The sequence below is a fragment of the Carcharhinus amblyrhynchos genome, chromosome 2 (assembly GCF_965287045.1).
Source record: "Carcharhinus amblyrhynchos chromosome 2, sCarAmb.v2.hapA, whole genome shotgun sequence".
In the NCBI taxonomy this organism is placed as follows: Eukaryota; Metazoa; Chordata; class Chondrichthyes; order Carcharhiniformes; family Carcharhinidae; genus Carcharhinus; species Carcharhinus amblyrhynchos.
In genome coordinates this window covers 127,468,333-127,487,927 of record NC_137325.1, presented here as the reverse complement: position 1 = coordinate 127,487,927, position 19,595 = coordinate 127,468,333, and the positions used below count along the sequence as shown (strand labels likewise).

General features: G+C 40.2%; 1 protein-coding gene across 4 annotated transcripts in view; it reads left to right on the top strand.

Moving 5' to 3' along the window:
• The window catches only part of wdr37 (WD repeat domain 37), a 141,604-nt gene that overhangs the window by 41,717 nt on the left and 80,292 nt on the right, over nt 1-19,595 (top strand). For all 4 annotated transcript variants that reach the window (XM_080212547.1, XM_080212544.1, XM_080212549.1 and 1 more), the window contains 3 exons: nt 11,157-11,253; nt 11,359-11,454; nt 15,654-15,718. In XM_080212547.1, the coding sequence (XP_080068673.1) occupies nt 11,157-11,253; nt 11,359-11,454; nt 15,654-15,718 (258 nt within the window). The remainder of the gene's footprint in view (nt 1-11,156; nt 11,254-11,358; nt 11,455-15,653; nt 15,719-19,595) is intronic.

Sequence of the window (19,595 nt, the reverse complement as noted above, 5' to 3'; positions counted from 1 at the left end):
ATGCTCACTATTGCTAATTTCCACCCATACTCATTCTACTTCCTGATGAGTCAAGATCCTTTCTTGCTATCATGGTTACTCCTCTTCCCTTTCCATTTTACCTACCATTTCGAAATACTGTGTATCCTGGAATATTTATTTTTCAACTTGGGTCATCTTGTAATCATGTCTCTATGATGATGATTTGTGTGGACCTTATTCACTAATTGTAAATTCCCTGTACTTACTGTCCCCCTCTGCTGGTATGCGCAGGTTCCTAAGTCTAATATTTGCTTGGAAGAGAGGGGCCTGAGGGGAAACCTAATTCAAGTGTATAAAATTCTCCAGAACCAGAAAGCCCTATTCCCTTGGTTGATGGGTTTATAATCAGGGGGCACAGATTTATGGTAAGATGTAGGATGTTTAGAGAGATTCCACTGGAGATTTATTTTCATCCCCAGGGTGACATCTAAACTCACTGCCTGAAAAGACAGTAGAGAGAGAAAAACCATCTTAACATTGGTTGGCACAGTGGCTAGCACTGCTGCCTCACAGCGCCAGGAACCTAAGTTTGGTTCCAGCCTTGAATGACTATGTGGGGTTTGCGTGTTCTCCCCATATCTGCATAGGTTTCTCCCGGGTGCTCTCCCACAGTCCAAAATGTGCAGGTTTGGTGGATTGGCCATCTTAAATTGCCTTTAGTATCCAAAGGTGTATAGGTTAGGGGAATTAGCCGTGGTAAATGTATGGCATTATGAGGATAGGGTCTTGGTCAGACGCTCTGATAGAGAGTTGGTGCAGAATTGTAGATTCTAAAAACACTCGGGTGTGCACCTGAAGTGTCATAAGTTATCAGGCTACAGGTCAGGAACTGGAAAGAGAGATTTGGCTGTCTATTTACAAGGTAGCACAGACACACTGGGCCAAATGGCCACCTTCTGTGCTGTAAATTCTTATAATTTCTATGGAAGTGGAACATAATGTGAAAAACCTCTGAGTTTGAGTTAAATTTCAACATGAGACAAAATATTTTTTCAGCCTTCAAAGTTTGACAAATGCATGTTCATTGGTCATAATGAAATTGAGCAGTTCACCTTGGTGTTTTTGATAATTCATCCTGTTGATTGATTTGCTGGTTTATTGCTCATGTTTTTGTTGGTTTTATGTAGTCAGAAAAAAAGGCTGCACGCACAAAATTTGGAGCAGATTTCTTAAAACATATTTTTGTGAGGTGCAGTTCATGTCTCTTTCTAGGTCTTTATCTGCTCACTGCTAAATTTCCTTCAGGCCAAACTTGTTTGGTGTTTCAAGTATTTTGCCTGAGGACTTGAGAAAAGGGAATGTGAGTACAATTTATAAATAAATGTAAAGTGGTATATCCAGGATACTACAGGCTGAGTAGCTTGACTTCCACCGTCGGCTAAGTATTAGAGGACATATCTTGCATAGGCTACCCTAGTGGGTATTATTTAGTTTTCGGTGGTGCTTTTGGTGAAGTGTTGCCTAGGAGATTGGTTCACAAGGGTTGGAAGACTGATGTATAGGTGGAGTCCTTCCGAAATATAACAAAAACAGAGGAAAGAAAGACATTCTGCTCTTGTAGAGGAAGAAAAAGGTTGTAATTTAAGATGGGTCAACTTAGAGGGAGCACATTTCTTCAGAGATCAGTGTTGGCACTGTTGCTGGTTAGGATGTTGAATTGAAATCAAATAGGAACTAATCTCTTCCAGGATTCTGATTTGCCAAACTGGGAGGACTACAAAAAAACAAGAAATGGGCTGATCAAATATAGAAGGATTGGCTATGTCCTTCTGGAAATACTCAGCAGGTCAAACAGCATCTCTGGCGAAATAAGCGGAGTATTTTCAGCTTTTGCTGTTTTTACCCCGACATATCCAGTCCTTTAATACCTAGAAGTTTACAGCATGGAAACAGGTCCTTCAGCCCAATTTGTCCATTTTTCTTTTTTAAACTTTTTTTCAATCATCTGTTTATTCATTAGAAAGTATTTTATCTAAAACTTTTAAGAACTTACAATTTTGAAAATATTCTGGTCAATTACACAATATATACAAAGCAGCCAGTTTAGGTTTCTAAACAAAGTTTACCACATCCAGTTTCTTCAGTAGTAATACTCTAAGCTACAATGAAGCCACTTGTTGAGATTGGCCCTTTAAAGTCCAAGAAATACAAGTAAGACAAACTTCCAATAACTGGACAAATTATAATATCTGAACTTTGTCACTGGAAGCATGTGAGGAATTCGGGTGGAAAACAACCACAGTTTTCCATCCATTATGGATATGCCCAAATATCTACATGAGCTTTTGGCAGGTGAGCATCTACATCAGGGCCATGATTTTGCAAAACGTTCCCTTTGAAGCACATCCTGCTATTTAAGCAGTCAGATTCCCTGACAGATGTTGGATGATCTTCCCTTTGTTAAAAAGCTATTAGTTGGCATTTTCCTTTTCTGACACAATTTTGCAGAATGATATTTTATATCAAGACAAATATACTTGTGAGCAAATACATACAAATTGTTTGGAAATAGGTAGTTATTTTTCTGTTGTATCTTGGTATATTTGATGGTTATCTTTGTCTACTTGTACATTCAATTTTGCTAACCCAAGGTGGTAACTTTGTTGAAGTGGAAACTTTCCTGCTTTTTGTCTGTGATAGTAAAACTCAACAAAAGTACTTCCGACAAAATAACTAGTCTTTATTTACGAAAGACTGCATGCAGTATTGGCAGTAACTTGAGATTGGAGAGCCTTTGTTACAACTTGCTAATTCTTTCTCAAGTCCGCGCTTACATAAAGAATCAGTTCAGTATATATACATAATCATTATCAGTTTGCACGACTGGGGCTTATTCAGGAATTCGATCAGTAGTAGCGTCATAAGCAATGTCATAAATTGTGGTACAACCTGCTGACCTCCTGGAACTCTTTGTCTCATCGTTCATATGTTTATCTTGTCCTTTGATAGAACAGAAGAAGGTTAGTGACTCCTTCAACCCTGAGCTTATCTTGTCTTACTCATATAGACCTAGGTTGTGCAGAGTCAGCCTTATCAGGTCTTGACCTGCTCCAGTCTTATTCATGTCTTAGGTTATGTGGAGTCAGCTTTTCTTATTTTGTACCAAATAGTTGACCAATTTTCCTATCATGCCGTTATTTCATTCGTACAACTTCACAACTTGATCAGCCAATTTCTTGTTTATCGAAGCCATGATGTGGAGATGCCGGCTTTGGACTGGCATGGCCACAGTAAATCACCTGATGAAGGAACAGTGCTTCGAAAGCTCATGATTCCAAATAAACCTGCTGGACTTTAACCTGGTGTTGTGAGACCTCTTATTGTTTATCGTAGGCCTCCCAGTTTTGATGTCTGTAACCTTTCATCTGAATAAAATAAATTCAGATTAGTGCATGGTTATTTTCACAACATCAGTCAATACACAAAGCTGCAGCAAGGTTATGTTTCAATTTGCAATTACAAGATAATGAAATTCATTTAAGCAGTCACAGATTCTGAACTGAGTGATTGGGATAAATTCACAGAATCTAGTGCCTTTAATGTGGCAATCACAGGTCCTGGGACTTGCTGTAAGCTAATTCATCAAGTGTAAAGGCAAGCGGCCTCCATTTTGAAAGAGTATAAACAAAATCATCTGCATATATTTCTCTTTTGGAAGAATGTTGTGCCATTTGTCCCTCACGCTACTCATTATGTTGTTTACAGTGAGTCAGATGACTTGTTATTTTGTAATGATAAGAATGTTATGTTGATTAGCACAGTGTCTCCAATTCTATTGTTAAAGTGAGATCGAGTTCTTTTAAGAGCACAAAAAGCTCAATTGCTGTTGGTAAACATGGGGTGCAGCAGGTTATCCTTTGGTGAGGAACGTTTGCAGCATCAAAACTATTTGCAAATTGTAGGCTGCAGTGCATAACTCGAGATGGAATGCCTAAATTTCTTGTACCTTGGGTGTGATTGCTGAGCTGAATGAGAGTCGACATACAGTCTGATTCCTGAGTCAGTAATGTCGCCATTGGTTCTGAGTGCTTCTTTCTACATTGCGAATGATTGGTCTCCTGTATCTTTTAACTACTTTTTTAAACACTGACACAATATTGTATGCAGTCTATTCATAATTGAAAACTAAAGTTTTAAAGTTTATTTATTAGTCATAAGTAAGGCTTACATTAACACTGCAATGAAGTCACTGTGAAATTCCCCTAGTCGCTACACTCCAGCGCCTATTTGGGTCAGTGCACCTAACCAGCACATCTTTCAGACTGTGGGATGAAACTGGAGCACCCGGAGAAAACATGTAAAAACGTGCAGACTCCACATGGACTGTCACCCAAACTGGGAATCGAACCCGAGGCCCTGGTGCTGTGAGGCAGCAGTGCTAATCACTGTTCTACTGTACCATCCATAACTAATTTATTTAAACAACTTATGAACTTGCAGTGCAAATAAATCAAGTTTAATGAAACTGCATATCATACATGACCTGAAAATTTAAAAATAATATTGTAAAATAATTATTAAAATATTTGCGATCAAAACTTGAATACCATACAATCTATGTGCTACACTAGACTTCAGTTAAATTCATTGTGAATGCAAAATGCATCTCTGCTGGTAATCATAACGAAAGAACTTCTGCAACATGGGTCAGCCCTCTGTGTAGAACCCTTATCTGTGTCAGATCTCGCTGCTGGCTCTGCCGTAGTGTCAATTTATAGTGCAGTTAACAATCAGTTCCACTTTCCACTCCTTGTAAAGTGAATTATGATCAATACTTGCAGACCTTCAAACTAAATTGCTGTGTTTGTATCATGCGTGGTAACAACTTTACACCAAACATTTATTGCAGTGGTTTTTCAATGTATAAATCAAAAAAAATTTGTTAGTTGCATTACAGACATTGGGTTTTGCAGTAAAAATATTACCTCTATTATATTTAGATGCAGGCACTTTAAATGAGTTTCACGATTGCCAATTTAGGACCACATGGAACCACTTCTCAAAAGGAGAACCAATCCAAAAAAAATGCCATTTTGTTGCCCTTGTAGATTAAAAACATAATGAAAAGATGGGGATACGCTAGAGGCTTGAATGGGAGGACAGCAAATAACTTGAGCGGTTATCGGACTGGAGGAGATTACAGAAATAAAAAGGGAGGGATTTGGATGGAAGGAAGAAGCATTGCTTAACTGGGAGCCAACAACAACTTGCATTTTTATAGCCCAATAAGGTAGAATATTGCCTATAGAAAGGTATTTTAGAAGTAACTAGAGGATGCATGGGTGGAGGAATTCGATATGTGGGAGGGTGGGGATAAATTGTATGGCAATCAAAGGATTTAAACACATGGATGAGAATTTTACATTGACTCTCAGTCCTCCAACATATCCAGTGTAGCTTATTAAGAATTGAGATGAAGGGTGATTGGGACTTAATGCAGGATATCATATAGGCAACAGAATTTTGAATGAGCTGACATTGACAGAGTGTGAAAGATACAAGGCTATCCAAAAGAGCTTTGGAATAGTTGGGCCTGGAAGTGTAAATGGGGTAATTGAGGCTTTGAATAGGGATGGAGATGGGTAATGTTATGGAAATGGAACTAGGCAATCTTTGTGTTGAAGAGATTATGTGATTGGAAGCTCAGCATGGTATGAAATAAAACACTGCAAACAGGTTGGTTCTTATGAGATAATTTACAATGGATATAGCAGCAAGGAATTTGTGGCAGGTGCTGAAGAGGGTGGATTCAGTGGTTAACTTGAACATAGAACATTACAGCGCAAAACAGGCCCTTCGGCCCACGATGTTGCACCGACCAGTTACAAAACAATGACCCACTAACCTAAACCAATCCCTTTTCGTCCATAAACCTATCTATGGATCTCTTAAACGCCCCCAAACTAGGCGCATTTACAACTGCAGCAGGCAGGGCATTCCAATCCCTCACCACCCTCTGGGTAAAGAACCTACCCCTGACATCCGTCCTATAACTACCCCCCCTTAATTCAAAGCCATGCCCCCTCGTGCTAGATTTCTCCATCAGAGGAAAAAGGCTATCACTATCCACCCTATCTAAACCTCTAATCATCTTATATGTTTCAATAAGATCCCCTCTTAGCCGCCTTCTTTCCAGCGAAAACAACCCCAAATCCCTCAGCCTCTCCTCATAGGACCTCCCCTCCATACCAGGCAACATCCTGGTAAACCTCCTCTGCACCCTCTCCAAAGCCTCCACATCCTTCCTATAATGTGGGGACCAGAACCGCACACAGTACTCCAAGTGCGGCCGCACCAGAGTTGTGTACAGTTGCAACATAACGCTGCGACTCCTAAATTCAATCCCCCTACCAATAAACGCCAAGACACCGTATGCCTTCTTAACAACCTTATCTACTTGATTCCCAACTTTCAGGGATCTATGTACACATACACCTAGATCCCTCTGCTCATCCACACTATTCAAAGTCCTCCCGTTAGCCCTATACTCGACACATCTGTTATTCCTGCCAAAGTGAATTACCTCACACTTCTCCGCATTAAACTCCATCCGCCACCTCTCGGCCCAGCTCTGCAACCTGTCTAAGTCTTCCTGCAAACTATGACACCCTTCCTCACTATCTACCACACCTCTGACTTTGGTGTCATCAGCAAATTTACTAATCCACCCAACTATACCCTCATCCAGATCATTAATAAAAATTACAAACAGCAGTGGCCCCAAAACAGATCCCTGAGGCACACCACTCGTAACCGAACTCCATGATGAATATTTACCATCAACCACCACCCTCTGTCTCCTATCCGCTAGCCAATTCCTGATCCAATTCCCTAGATCTCCCCCAATCCCATACATCTGCATTTTCTGAAGAAGCCTACCATGGTGAACCTTATCAAACGCCTTACTAAAATCCATATACACCACGTCCACTGCCTTACCCCCATCCACCTCTTTGGTCACTTTCTCAAAAAACTCAATAAGGTTAGTAAGGCACGACCTACCCGCCACAAAACCATGCTGACTATCTCCAATCAATTCATTACTCTCCAAATAACTATAAATCCTATCCCTAATAATTTTTTCTAAAACCTTGCCCACAACAGAAGTGAGACTCACCGGTCTATAATTCCCGGGGAAGTCTCTGTTCCCCTTCTTAAACAATGGGACAACATTCGCTAACCTCCAATCTTCCGGTACTATACCAGAGGCCAACGACGACCTGAAGATCAGAGCCAGAGGCTCTGCAATCACTTCTCTTGCCTCCCAGAGAATCCTGGGGTAAATCCCATCCGGACCAGGGGACTTATCTATTTTCAGACCCTCCACAATATCCAGCACATCCTCCTTATCAACTGTAACACTGTCAATTCTACTCCCCTGCAACCCAGTGTCCTCCTCAGCTATATCCATGTGCCCCTGCGTGAACACCGAAGAGAAATATTGGTTCAATGCCTCTCCAATCTCCTCCGGTTCCACACATAATTTCCCTCTGCTGTCTATAACTGGCCCTAATCTTGCCCTAACCAACCTTCTGTTCTTGACATACCTATAGAACGCCTTAGGATTCTCCTTAACCCTATCAGCCAAAGTCTTCTCATGTCCTCTTTTAGCCCTTCTTAGCTCACTCTTCAACTCCCTCCGAGCCAATCTAAAGTTTTCTAGTGCACTACCCGAGCCCTCACGTCTCATCCGAACATAAGCCTCCTTTTTCCTTTTAACCAACGAATCAACTTTTTTGGTGCACCACGGTTCCCTAGCCCTACCAATTCCTCCTTGAAGAAATTGCTGACTTAATTTCACTATTCCCGTAGTTAGTAAATTTAATGTGTCACCATTATATTTAACTCTGATTCCAGTGTTGTCTGATGGGTGTAGAAAGTTGCAGCACTACAAACTTTAATTTCACATACAAGTAATAGCAACACCGCAGAATTACCAAATCAGCTGAGAACAAGTGAGTGACTTTGCTATTTTCTTGCAATGGTCCCATTCAGAGAATTTTAGAAATTGAAGTTTATCTACTTGCGATGGGGCGAGTGATAATGTACTTGCAAGCTTCAGTCCTGACTTCCTTCCTACCCTGCTTTGGTAACCTTGCTTCTGTTTACCAGAGTTTTGAAGGAGATTTGGTGTCAGAACTTTGTTCAGTCTCATGTCTGAATATTAGGCAAATGTTTTAACAAAAGAAGAAGTTGAGTGGTGCTGGAGAAATAGGTGATGAGTGTCAAAAGCCCAAAGATGTGCAGGTTAGGTGGATTGGCTGTGCTAAATTTTCTCTTAGTGTCCCAAGATGTGTAGCTTAGGGGGGATTAGTGGGGTAAATGCCTGAGGTTATGGGAACAAAGCAGGGAGAGGGTGGGTCTGTGTAAGATGCTCTGTCAGAGAGTCAGTGCAGACATAGTGGCCCGAATGGCTTCCTTCTGCGCTACAGGAATTCTATGATTTTAACAGCAGAAAATTATCCACTGCTCTTAGTCTTGTGAATATAGCTTTGAGCTTATATTGAGATGAAACTTGATGCTTTTACCACTCTCATCTAGTTGATGTTTTATTTGTGTATGGCACTTGTCCCCTGTATGTGGACCTAGGTTTTAAATGGCCAGCTCATGATTCAGAAACCAGGTTGGTTCCAAATCTTATGCCCATGTCACTTGCTGTTTCCTGTATATCTGGAGAACATCAGCTGCTCTGCCTTGCTTTAACGAACTCACCATTCCTGATTTGATATTGAGATGAGCTGAGGCGTGCATCCTCTTGCCTGTTGATGAAAGATGGAACTGGAACTAACCTTTACACACTTTGCACATTTGTTTAGAGAGTTACATATTACAAGCATACATCTCCTTACCCAGTTTGTTTATCGGGCACAAGAGAATCCCTACTTATAATTAAAAATAATTAATTTATGATTAAGTCCGGGTGCATCATTTAATTCTTTATGTTTGCTCAGTGGTAAATGGTCGTGTGTTTCAGGCCTGTTCTCAAACTGCTGTGCTTTCACTCTATGGCATATTGTTAGGAGAGGGCACCGAATGACAAGCATGCATTGAATTCAAACAAAGTGCCGTTTTTCATTGGTTGAGCTCTGACATTGGCAGCAGTTCATACTAGAATTAGCTGAGCTTTTGAATTATCTGAATGAATTTTCAATGCATTTTCATGGGAAGTGCTTTTTGGCATGATTTTAGTTTGAATTAGCAGGCATCTTTAATAAAGCGACTTTGAAGCAGAGCAGACAATGCAGAGACATGACGATGGTTTCAGACCCTTCATAATATTTATGAGTGCACACTTTAACGATTTCTGACCACTTTTGGCAATTGGTTTAAACAGAGGATGTGTATAAAAATATTTTTATCCGTTAAACTGATGATGGACAAATCGATGTTCTGTCTTCACCTTTTGGCTTTACGTATGCCATGGACAATTTATTAATGACCTATTACAAATTGCAGTGCTCTGTTTCAAAAATTATTTAAAATAAAAGCCTCTATTAATGATCACTTTGTGTTAACATTTCTTTTGTATTGTAATGTTTGGTTGTCTGACTTTCTTTGCATCTCCTAATTTTGGCCGTGCACTTTTTACTTCTGAATATTTCTGAACTAACCTAATATGGTTGGTTTTAAACCTAAATCATTCACCTTTTCCCTGAGAGAGGCAACTTTGGAACGCAAGTTTCATAGTGTCCAGAATTAATGCATTGAAATACGGAGCTTCCTTTTCACTGCAGATGTTATCCTAGTTGTAGAGGAAAAGCAATATTTTTCATCAGATAAACATTCATAGGATCATAGAAAAACTACAGCACAAACAGGCCCTTCAGCCCACAAGCTGCCCTGATCATACCTCTACCTTCTAGGCTTACCTATAACTCTCAATCCTATTAAGTCCCATGTACTCATTCAGAAGTGTCTTAAAAGACCCTATCGTATTTGCCTCCACCACCCACTGATGGGAGCTGATTCTACTCACCCACCACCCTCTGAGTGAAAAACTTACCCCTGACATCATCTCTGTACCTACTCCCCATCACCTTAAACCTGTGTCCTCTTGTGGCAGCCATTTCAGCCCTGGGAAAAAGTCTCTGAGAATCCACTTGATCAAAACCTCTCATCATCTTATGCATCTCTATCAGGCCCCCTCTCATCCTTCGTCTCTCCAAGGAGAAAAGACCGAGCTCTCTCAATCTATCCTCATAAGGCATGCCACCCAATCCAGGCAACATTCTTGTAAATCTCCTCTGCACCCTTTCAATGGTTTCCACATCCTTCCTCTAATGAGGTGACCAGAACTGAGCACAGTACTCCAAATGGGGTCTGACCAGGGTCTTATAAAGCTGCAGCATTATCTCCCAACTCCTAAACTCAATTCCTTGATTGATGAAGGCGAGTAAACCATACGCCGCCTTAACCACATCCTCTACCTGTGAAGCCGATTTGAGAATCCTATGAACCCGGACCCCATGATCCTTCTGATCTTCCACACTGCTAAGAGTCTTACCCTTAATATTATACTCCTTCACCCCATTGGACCTGCCAAAATGTACTACTACACATTTATCCAGGTTGAAGTCCATCTGCCTCTTCTCTGCCCAATTTTGCATCCTATCTATGTCACGCTGCAACTTCTGACATCCCTCCAAACTATCCACAACACCTCCGACCTTCGTGTCATCGGCAAACTTACCAACCCATCCCTCCACTTCCTCATCCTCATCATTTATAAAAATCACAAACAACAAGGGTCCCAGAACAGATCCCTGGGGCACTCCACTGATGACCGACTCTATGCGGAAGAAGACCCATCTACAACCACTCTCTGCCTTCTGTGGACGAGCCAGTTCTGGATGCACAAAGAAACATCCCCTTGGATCCCATGCCCCCTCACTTTCTCAAGAATTCAGAACAAAAGATTGTTGGCATTCTGAATAAAATAGTGATGCTCCAGTGACAACTAATGCCACTACAGTGGCGCCTATTTAAAAAAAAATTACTGTAATTCACAACAGGGTATGCTTTGTCTGTATAGCGCACAAGAAATAAAACTTTTCACTATATGCTGATACATGTGACAATAATAAATGAAATCAAAAAGCAAATGCCGCTTAAAATTTATCTTTTCTCCCCCCTAGGATTCCAAACTGCCGCCATCAATTCGGCAAACTTTGCTGGAATTATTTGGACAGATTGAACGTGAATTTGAAAATTTGTACATTGAAAATTTGGAATGTGAGTATCATGTGTGGACAGGTATTTGAATGACAGTAGGCAGACCAATTCAGTCATTTGTTGCATGGGAAATGAGGGATCAAAACGTGTGTGCTTACCTTACAGTGCGAAGAGAAATTGAAACTTTGAATGATCGTCTGACAGCTGAAGGTCAAACAGTGGATGGGGGAGATTTAAGCAAAGGACAGTTAAAGGCAAAAGGTTAAGAAAACTAAATTTTTTTAATTCTGTTCATATTAAGCGTGAATATATTGACAATTTAAATACATCAAGTGATTGAACTTATGTTTACTGTATTTACAAGTTAATTTTTTGGGACTACTTCATGGTGGGCTACAGTTAGAATGTTCCCTGTAATTTGAACAAGCCATTCTCAACATGAAAAAAGTCCAGTGCATAATCACTGGATGTTACCAGTGGTGGGAGAATATTATTGTGATGAGAGAACAATTCTAAGTTTTCAGTTTTTATTTTAAGGAATTGTAAAAGTGGTTCTAATATTTGTTTGATTTTCTGAGAGTTAGAAAGGATAAATCAATAAAAAAGCATTATTAATTTAGGATTGGTAGCATAAGATCTTAAGAAATAGGAGTTGAAGTGGGCCATCTGGCCTATCAAGCCTGCTCTGCCATTTAATAAGAGCATGGGTAATCTGACTGTGGCCTTCATTCCTCTTTCTTGCCTGCCCCCCATAACATTTGATTCCCTTGTAGATCAAAAATCTGTCTAACTCCACCTTGAATGTATTCAATGAACAACTTTCCAGTGCTCTCTGTGGAAGAGCCTAAGCGGAAACTATAAGATTAAAAAACATTTTTTTAAACAAAGAATTATTAAACTGAGATAAATTACAACATATTATTGTTGCAGTTGAGTCATTAAGAGTTATTAAGACTAGAAAAGCTAAGATGTTGAAGATGAAGGCAACAAACTGTGGTATGGGAAAGAATTAGAACAACGAACAAAGAAAATGACAGCACAGGAACAGGCCCTTCAGCCCTCCAAGGCTGCACCGACCATGCCACCCGACTGAACTAAAACCCCCTACCCTTCCGGGGACCATATCCCTCCATTCCTATCTTATTCATGTATTTGTCAAGACACTCCTTAAAAGTCACTATCGTACCTGCTTCCACTACCTCCCCTAGTAGTGTTCCAGGCACCCACCACTGTCTGGGTTAAAAAAAAACTTGCCTTGTGCATATCCTTTAAAAGTTTTTAAAAAAAGTTTATTTATTAATCACAAGTAAGGTTTACATTAACACTGCAGTGAAGTTACTGTGAAATTGCCCTGGTCGTTGCACTTCGGCGCCTGTTCGGGTCAGTGCACCTAGCCTACATGTCTTTTGGAGCACCCGGTGGAAACCCATGCAGACGCAGGGAGAACGTGCAAACTCCACACAGGCAGTGACCCAAACCGGGAATTGAACCGGGTCCCTGGTGCTGTGAGGTAGCAGTGTTAAACACTGTACCACCTTGCCCCCCTCACCTTAAACCTGCGCCCCGTAGTAATTGACTCTTCCACCCTGGGGAAAAAGCTTCTGACTATTCTGTCTGTCCATTCTCTTATAATCCTGTAGACCTCTATCAGTTTGCCCCTCAATCTCTGTCATTCCAGTGAGAACAAACCAAGTTTCTCCAACCTCTCCTCATAGCTAATGCCCTCCATACCAGGCAACATTCTGGTAAATCTTTTCTGTACCTTCTGGTGACCAGAGTTGAACACTATATTCCAAATGCAGCCTAACTAAGGTTCTATAAAGCTGCAACATGACTTGCCAATTTTTAAACTTAATGTCTCGGCCAATGAAAGCAAGCATGCCAATACCTACTTGACTACCTTCTCCAGTTGTATGTCTACTTTCAGTGATCTGTGTATCTGTGCACCCAGATACCTCTGCCTATCAATACTCTTAAGGGTTCTGCCATTTACTGTATATTTCCTGTCTATATTGGACCTTCCAAAATGCATTACCTCACATTTGTCCAGATTAAACTCCATTTGCCATCTCTCTGCCCAAGTTTCCAACCAGTCTGTATCCTGCTGCATCCTCTGATGGTCCTCATCAGCATCCTCCATTCCACCAACCTTTGTGTCGTCCACAAACTTACTAATCAATCCAGTTACATTTTTCTCATACATGTATATACTACAAACAGCAAAGGTCCCAGCACTGATCCCTGTGGAATGTCACTTGTCACAGCCCTCCATTCAGAAACACACCCTTCCATTGCTACCTTCAGTCTTCTATGACTGAGCCAGTTCTGTATCTGTCTCGCCAGCTCATGTCTGATCCCATGCGACTTCTCCTTCAGTACCAGTCTGCCATCAGCAACCTTGTCAAAGGCTTTACTGAAGTCCATGGAGACAACATCCACTGCCCTACCCTCATCAATCATCTTTGTCACTTTCTCAAAAAACGCGATCAAGTGAGTGAGACATGACCTCCCCTTCACAAAACTATGTTGCCTCTCGCTAATACGCCCACTAATTTCCAGGTGGGAGTAAATCCTGTCTTGAAGAATGCTTTTCAGTAATTTCCCTGCCACTGACATAAGGCTCATCGGCTTGTAATTATTTGGATTATCCTTGCTACCCTTCTTAAACAAAGGAACAACATAGGCTACTCTCCAATCCTCTGGGATCTCCCCTGTAGCCAATGAGGATGCAAAGATTTCTCTCAAGGCCCCTCTGTCAATATGAAACTGGTGCTGGCGTAGTGTGATGGACCAAAGTGACAGTTTATTGTGCTGAAATATTTGTACTACACTTCGTTAGGCTGAACTGTATCCATTAAGTTGTGCACTGATAACTTTCTTGCTTTTGAGCTAGAGTATCATTCATATATGGAATATATCAAATGTAAATAAGCATATGGTAGTACAGAATCTGACAATTGCTGAAAAAGAGACATGCTGTCTAAGCTTTTCATCTTGCACTCATCAGGACAGATCACAAGATTACCAATAATAAAGAGAACAACATTTTATACTGGATGAGCAGAGTTTACTGATTGGCTGGGAAGTGGGCTTTGGTAGAGTAATTGCTATGGAGGATGATTGGTAGACTAATTGTTGTGGAGAATGCAGCAGGGAACAGTTAACTGCCAAGCTTTTGTTCAAATTCAAACCAGTTTGGTTGACATTAAATATTCAAGGTATTGCCATGGGAATGAACCAGGGAATGGCTTCCCCCAAGCTTTTGGTTCCAGAACCAAGATAGCTTTGTTGTCAGTGACGGGATGAGGCAATCAACAGAATGCTACTCTTGAAAGAATAAAGGCTTGGGAAAAGTAAGGCTGGAAGAGGCCAAAGTAGTGGAATGAGGTGGAAATTGAATTTTTTTTTCACTTGCAGCTTGCATTTCACATTATGAATTAATAATGGGAGATGGCACAATTCTTCAGTCCCAAGTGCAAGAGGATTTTGTTAGATTCAAGTGAATTTATTGCAACATTAAATTTCTACCTATTGTCCTCTGCTGTATAACTTTATAGAACGTTAGTTAGGTTGCATTTGGAATATAGTGTTCATTTCTGGTTGCCACACTACCAGAAGGATGCGGAGGTTTTGGAGAGGGATTTACCAGGGTGGTGACTGGTATGGAGGGCATTAGCTATGAGGAGAGGTTGGAGAAATTTGGTTCTATTCTCACTGAAATGACGGAGGTTGAGGGGTGACCTGATAGAAGTTTACAAGATTATGCATGGACAGAGTGGATAGTCAGAAACTTTTTCCCACCATGGAAGAGTCAATTACTAGGGGGCATAAGTATAAGATATGAGGGGCATGGTTTATAGGAGATATACAAAGCAGATTTTTTACACAGAGGGTGGTGGGTGCCTGGAACCCGTTGCCGGGGAGGTAGTGGAAGTGGATATGGTAGTGACTTTTAAGGGGCATCTTGACAAATATATGATAGGATAGGAACAGAGGGATATGGTCCCCAGAAGGACAGAGAGTTTTAGTTAAATCGGGCAGCATGATTGGTGCAGGCTTAGAGGACCGAAGGGCCTGTTCCTGTGCTGTAATTTTCTTTGTTCATGTGGCATATTTTAACCTAAACATATCATGTATTTTGCATACAATGTGGACTTGTGATCACCCCCAAGTTTGTGATTTACAAACATGCCATGATCACTTTTTTTTAAGCTTTATTCAGCATGGTGCAAACAGTTGACCAGTATATTTTTAAAAAAAACCTTTGGTGAATTGCTGGCACTATTTGCACCAGGCTCTATCTCAGTGGAAAGATGCTTATGACAAATTAAGGTACTTAATGTTTTGTTCCTTTCCCTGAAACAGTTCATATTCATTTAAGTCTGGCTAAAAATTGGTTCAATGTCTGTTTTACACATAGCATTCAATGGTTGACAAAAGTTCTGATTGTATTTGTGTAGCCAGCCACAGTACCAGCCAATTATCTCAAAAACTGAAAACAACTTACAAGGCTTCTACTAGCAAGGTATGTGATTGATATGTATTCAAAGCATGCCGTCATAACTTAAGATTACAGCGGAAATCACTAATTCAATGTGATTTACTTTTTTATTCTGTTAGTTTTTCAGTTTAAAAAAGTACACATTAAGAAATGTGTTTTGTGATTTTAAAATCAGTATATACTTTGTGTCAGCTATGGCTTAGCTGGTAGCACTCTTACCTCTAAGTCACAAAGTTCCAAGTTCAAATCTCATTCCAGGACTTGAACAGAAAAGTCAAGGCTGACGCTCAAGTGCAGTACTAAGAAAATACAGTGAGCTAGACTCACTGGAGCCCAAATGCAATTGAAGGTGCTGTCTTTCGGATTATACCCAGGCCCATTTTCCCTCTCTGGTGGGATTGTTTACACCCACCTTACTACTCAAAGAAGAGCAGCAGAATCATCTGCAATGTCCTGGTCCATGTTTATTCCTCAATCAAGATCAAAAAACCTGGCCATCATCATATTGATAAGTGTGGGAACTTGTTGCGCAAAATTGGTTGTTGCTTTTTCTGCGCTACATTGGTGACTACGCTTCAAAAGTACTTCATTGACTGTAAAATGCTGAAAAAAATCCATCATGTAGGAATTTGGGCTCTGTACTAAAACCCAGAGTAAGAGAATTCTTGTTGAGGGAAGAACACTATCTTTAGTTTTCCTAACAATTTTCTGTTCATCCGCTCTAAAGGCAATTATTTTCACCCTGGCAAATCTGTCTATACTGGATCTACTGATCTTAATGTTGGATTCTTATGGCAATCCTCAACCCTGTGGTAATTTCTTCAGTCATTAGCTAAACGTAATACTGAGTTCTTATGGCAACCTCAACCTGTGACAAATATCCATTGACTGTCAACGTACTGGGCAAATACTAACTTCCTAATAAGTGCCCTACTCCTAACACTTCAACAGATATTCCTGAGCAAGTGTCCTGTGACAAATGTTAACCCTTGGCAATTACAAAGTCCTCCGCGTTGCACCTTTATAACATTTTTGCAGTAGCTTTGCAACGTTTATCTCAAGTAACGTGTCCCTGAATCAACACAACTAACGACTTCTAACCCAATATTTGCAACACGTGACGAATGGGAAGAGTGTTCCTGGCTTCCCTACAACAATCTCGCCTTAATTTGTACCATTAATCTGAAGCCCTCCAAACATTTAGTCCTCAGGCCATTCATCTAGTGTTTATTGCTAAGCTAGACTCACTGGAGCCCAAATGTGTAAATGTATCCCAGCTGTAACTCCAATTCACTCTACTTATTTATTAAGGTTACATTGCTGTATTTGCCAACTTTAAGATTTTCTTAACCTGTCTCAATATTCATAAATCATCCTAATATATATATAAATTAAGACTTTTCATCACTAAGCCTTATGTACAGTACAATTTCATAGTATAAACCTTGTTAATTACACAAACGTGGCAACAAGGTGAGGTCTAACAGATAGTTGTGAATGCAAGACTTTTTTTCTTTCTGTCTTTAAACTAAATGTGCTGCAAATTGATCTGGAAATGGTATAGTCTTGCAACTGTGTTCTCAGCAAGCAACAAATCTCAGCCTTTTCTTCTGCTTATGATATAGCGGTCAAACTCTTTCCCAGGCAAAGCAGTTGGAGCACGCAACTTCAACATGGGAAGTTGGGAGTTATGGGGTGGAGATTCGTGGGTAATTTCTTTTCCAGTGAATCCATGTGCATGTTGCATCCCCTGTTGGTAACAGTGATGAAATTGCTGCAGCCTAGTGGACTTCGAAATGTGTTTTGAAAAATATAACTTAAAATTGCCTTTGATGGTATGTAATATGTTTTTGAAGCATCAGTAACCTTGTGGACGTATGAGATGTGATTAACAGCAGAGAATGTATCTATGTTTGTGACTGACATTAATTTTGTCCTGTAAATTGAGTGTGAAAACAGTAATAGAATATAAACTTACTAATGAGAGAGCATCAACTTTCATAAAGTGTTATTTTCCACAGTTTGGGATCAACAGTATGTTCAGTGTGATTTCCAGTGACTTTTACAACTGCGTAGGGTTCTAGAGGAAGAAAGTTTTCTAAGCGTGACTTCTGTCCCCATGCCAGAAATACTGGAATATGCTTGTAAATCTCCTGTGGCATTGCATATTCTGGATTAAAAATAAAAGGAGGAAAATTTGAGTCAAATGTGGATAGGACGTTAGAATTCAGGTGTGTTCAAGAGAGAATCTGCCACAGAGAACAGAGGAGAGTCATAGAAACCTGTACTAAAACTGAAACTACCAGGAGGCAGATAGAGGAGTTGCTTCAGTGCCATTCATATATAGGAGACCTGAATCATCATGGTATATTGTTGAGAGCAGTAGTAAAGGAATTCATGACCTCTCACCACCTTTATTATAATAAAAATAGCTCCAGTTTTTTCAATCTTCCCATAGTTGAAGCCTCTAGCTTTTGGAATCACCTAGGTGTAGCACTGTTATAGCTAACAATAGTTATTCAGATTGAGTCGAAGGCAATGAGGAGTCACTTTGAGCTCTAGGGTGAAAACTGGGTCCAGGAAATGATCTTGGATCTATGGGTGGATTGAGTGATCTTGTTCTTAATGTCAGCCTTGCAGACAAGTTGCTGGAATGGCATAATGTGGAGCCATTGTGGAGAAACTTCCATATTTTGGTAATGCCTTCTTTCTATCTTGCGCTTAGTTTTGGTGAATAGGGGATTAATACTGCTTATAATATTAACAGGACTGAGAAGCCAGTAAACTGGCTGCTTTCCAGGCCAGGCAACTAGTGTTTTTTGTTGGATTCTTGCAAGTGTATTCTGGTCTGGTAGTTGGGGAGTGGGATTCTGTGGGGAGAATGATTCCCTGGACTTACGGCTCCTCATTGTAATGCTTTTCGTTCAGGAAACCTATTCTCCAAGTGCAGCAAGTTAAAACTGAAGTACTTATCTTGAGTTTCACTTTTTATGTTGAGGCTTTTATATACGATGCCTTAATCAGCTCACCTTGCACTACCACAGAGAAGGTGGTTTAAAATATGAATTAAACCATGTGTGTTCACATGGGACCATAGTACAGCTAAAGTCTAAGTCTAACTCTTAAAAAAGGCATCAAAGAATATTTCTCCCTAGTGCACAAAGTCTGATATAAAGGTGAATTAGCAAGAACAGTTTTATTTAACTGTGTCTGCATTATTATAATTAGGACTATTGCAAGTTCCTGTGTAAGTAAATTGATGTTTAATTTCTAATGTCCAAAGATGTGTGGGTTAGGTTGATTGGCCAAGCTAAATTGCCACTTAGTGTCAGTGGGACTAGCAATGTAAATATGTGGGGCTATAGGGCGAGGGGCAGGGTGGAATTATGGTCATTGCAGACTTGATGGGCAGAATAGCCTCCTTCTGCACTGTAGGGATTCTATGATTCTGTGAAAATCTAAATCATCACAATTACAACAAAAATGCATGTGTATCATTATATACTAGCCATAGCTGAGTTTTACTTAGTAACAATACAACAGTGCCACAATCACTACCTTTGATGCAGTAGAGATGAACAAAGCTTTTTATAGTTTATATTCAATGCAATATTGAGTTTACTTCCATTGTTCAATTCCACATCCCATCCAACCTCTGTTCATGTAGCAGATTGCTGTGACATCAGTCTGTTATCTGGCATGTTCTGGCTTAATCTCTTGAATTGTCTTCTTTGCACCCTAGCTTTAGCTGATATTTCATACATAGACAAAAGGAGAACAAGACAAACTTGTCGTAGTCTGATATGGTACAAGCTAGATGCTTCCTCCACCCCCACATTTTCCTCTCTCCTGTAGTCATGCAATTTCCCCGGAGAATAAAGAAAATTCAGGGCAATTTAAG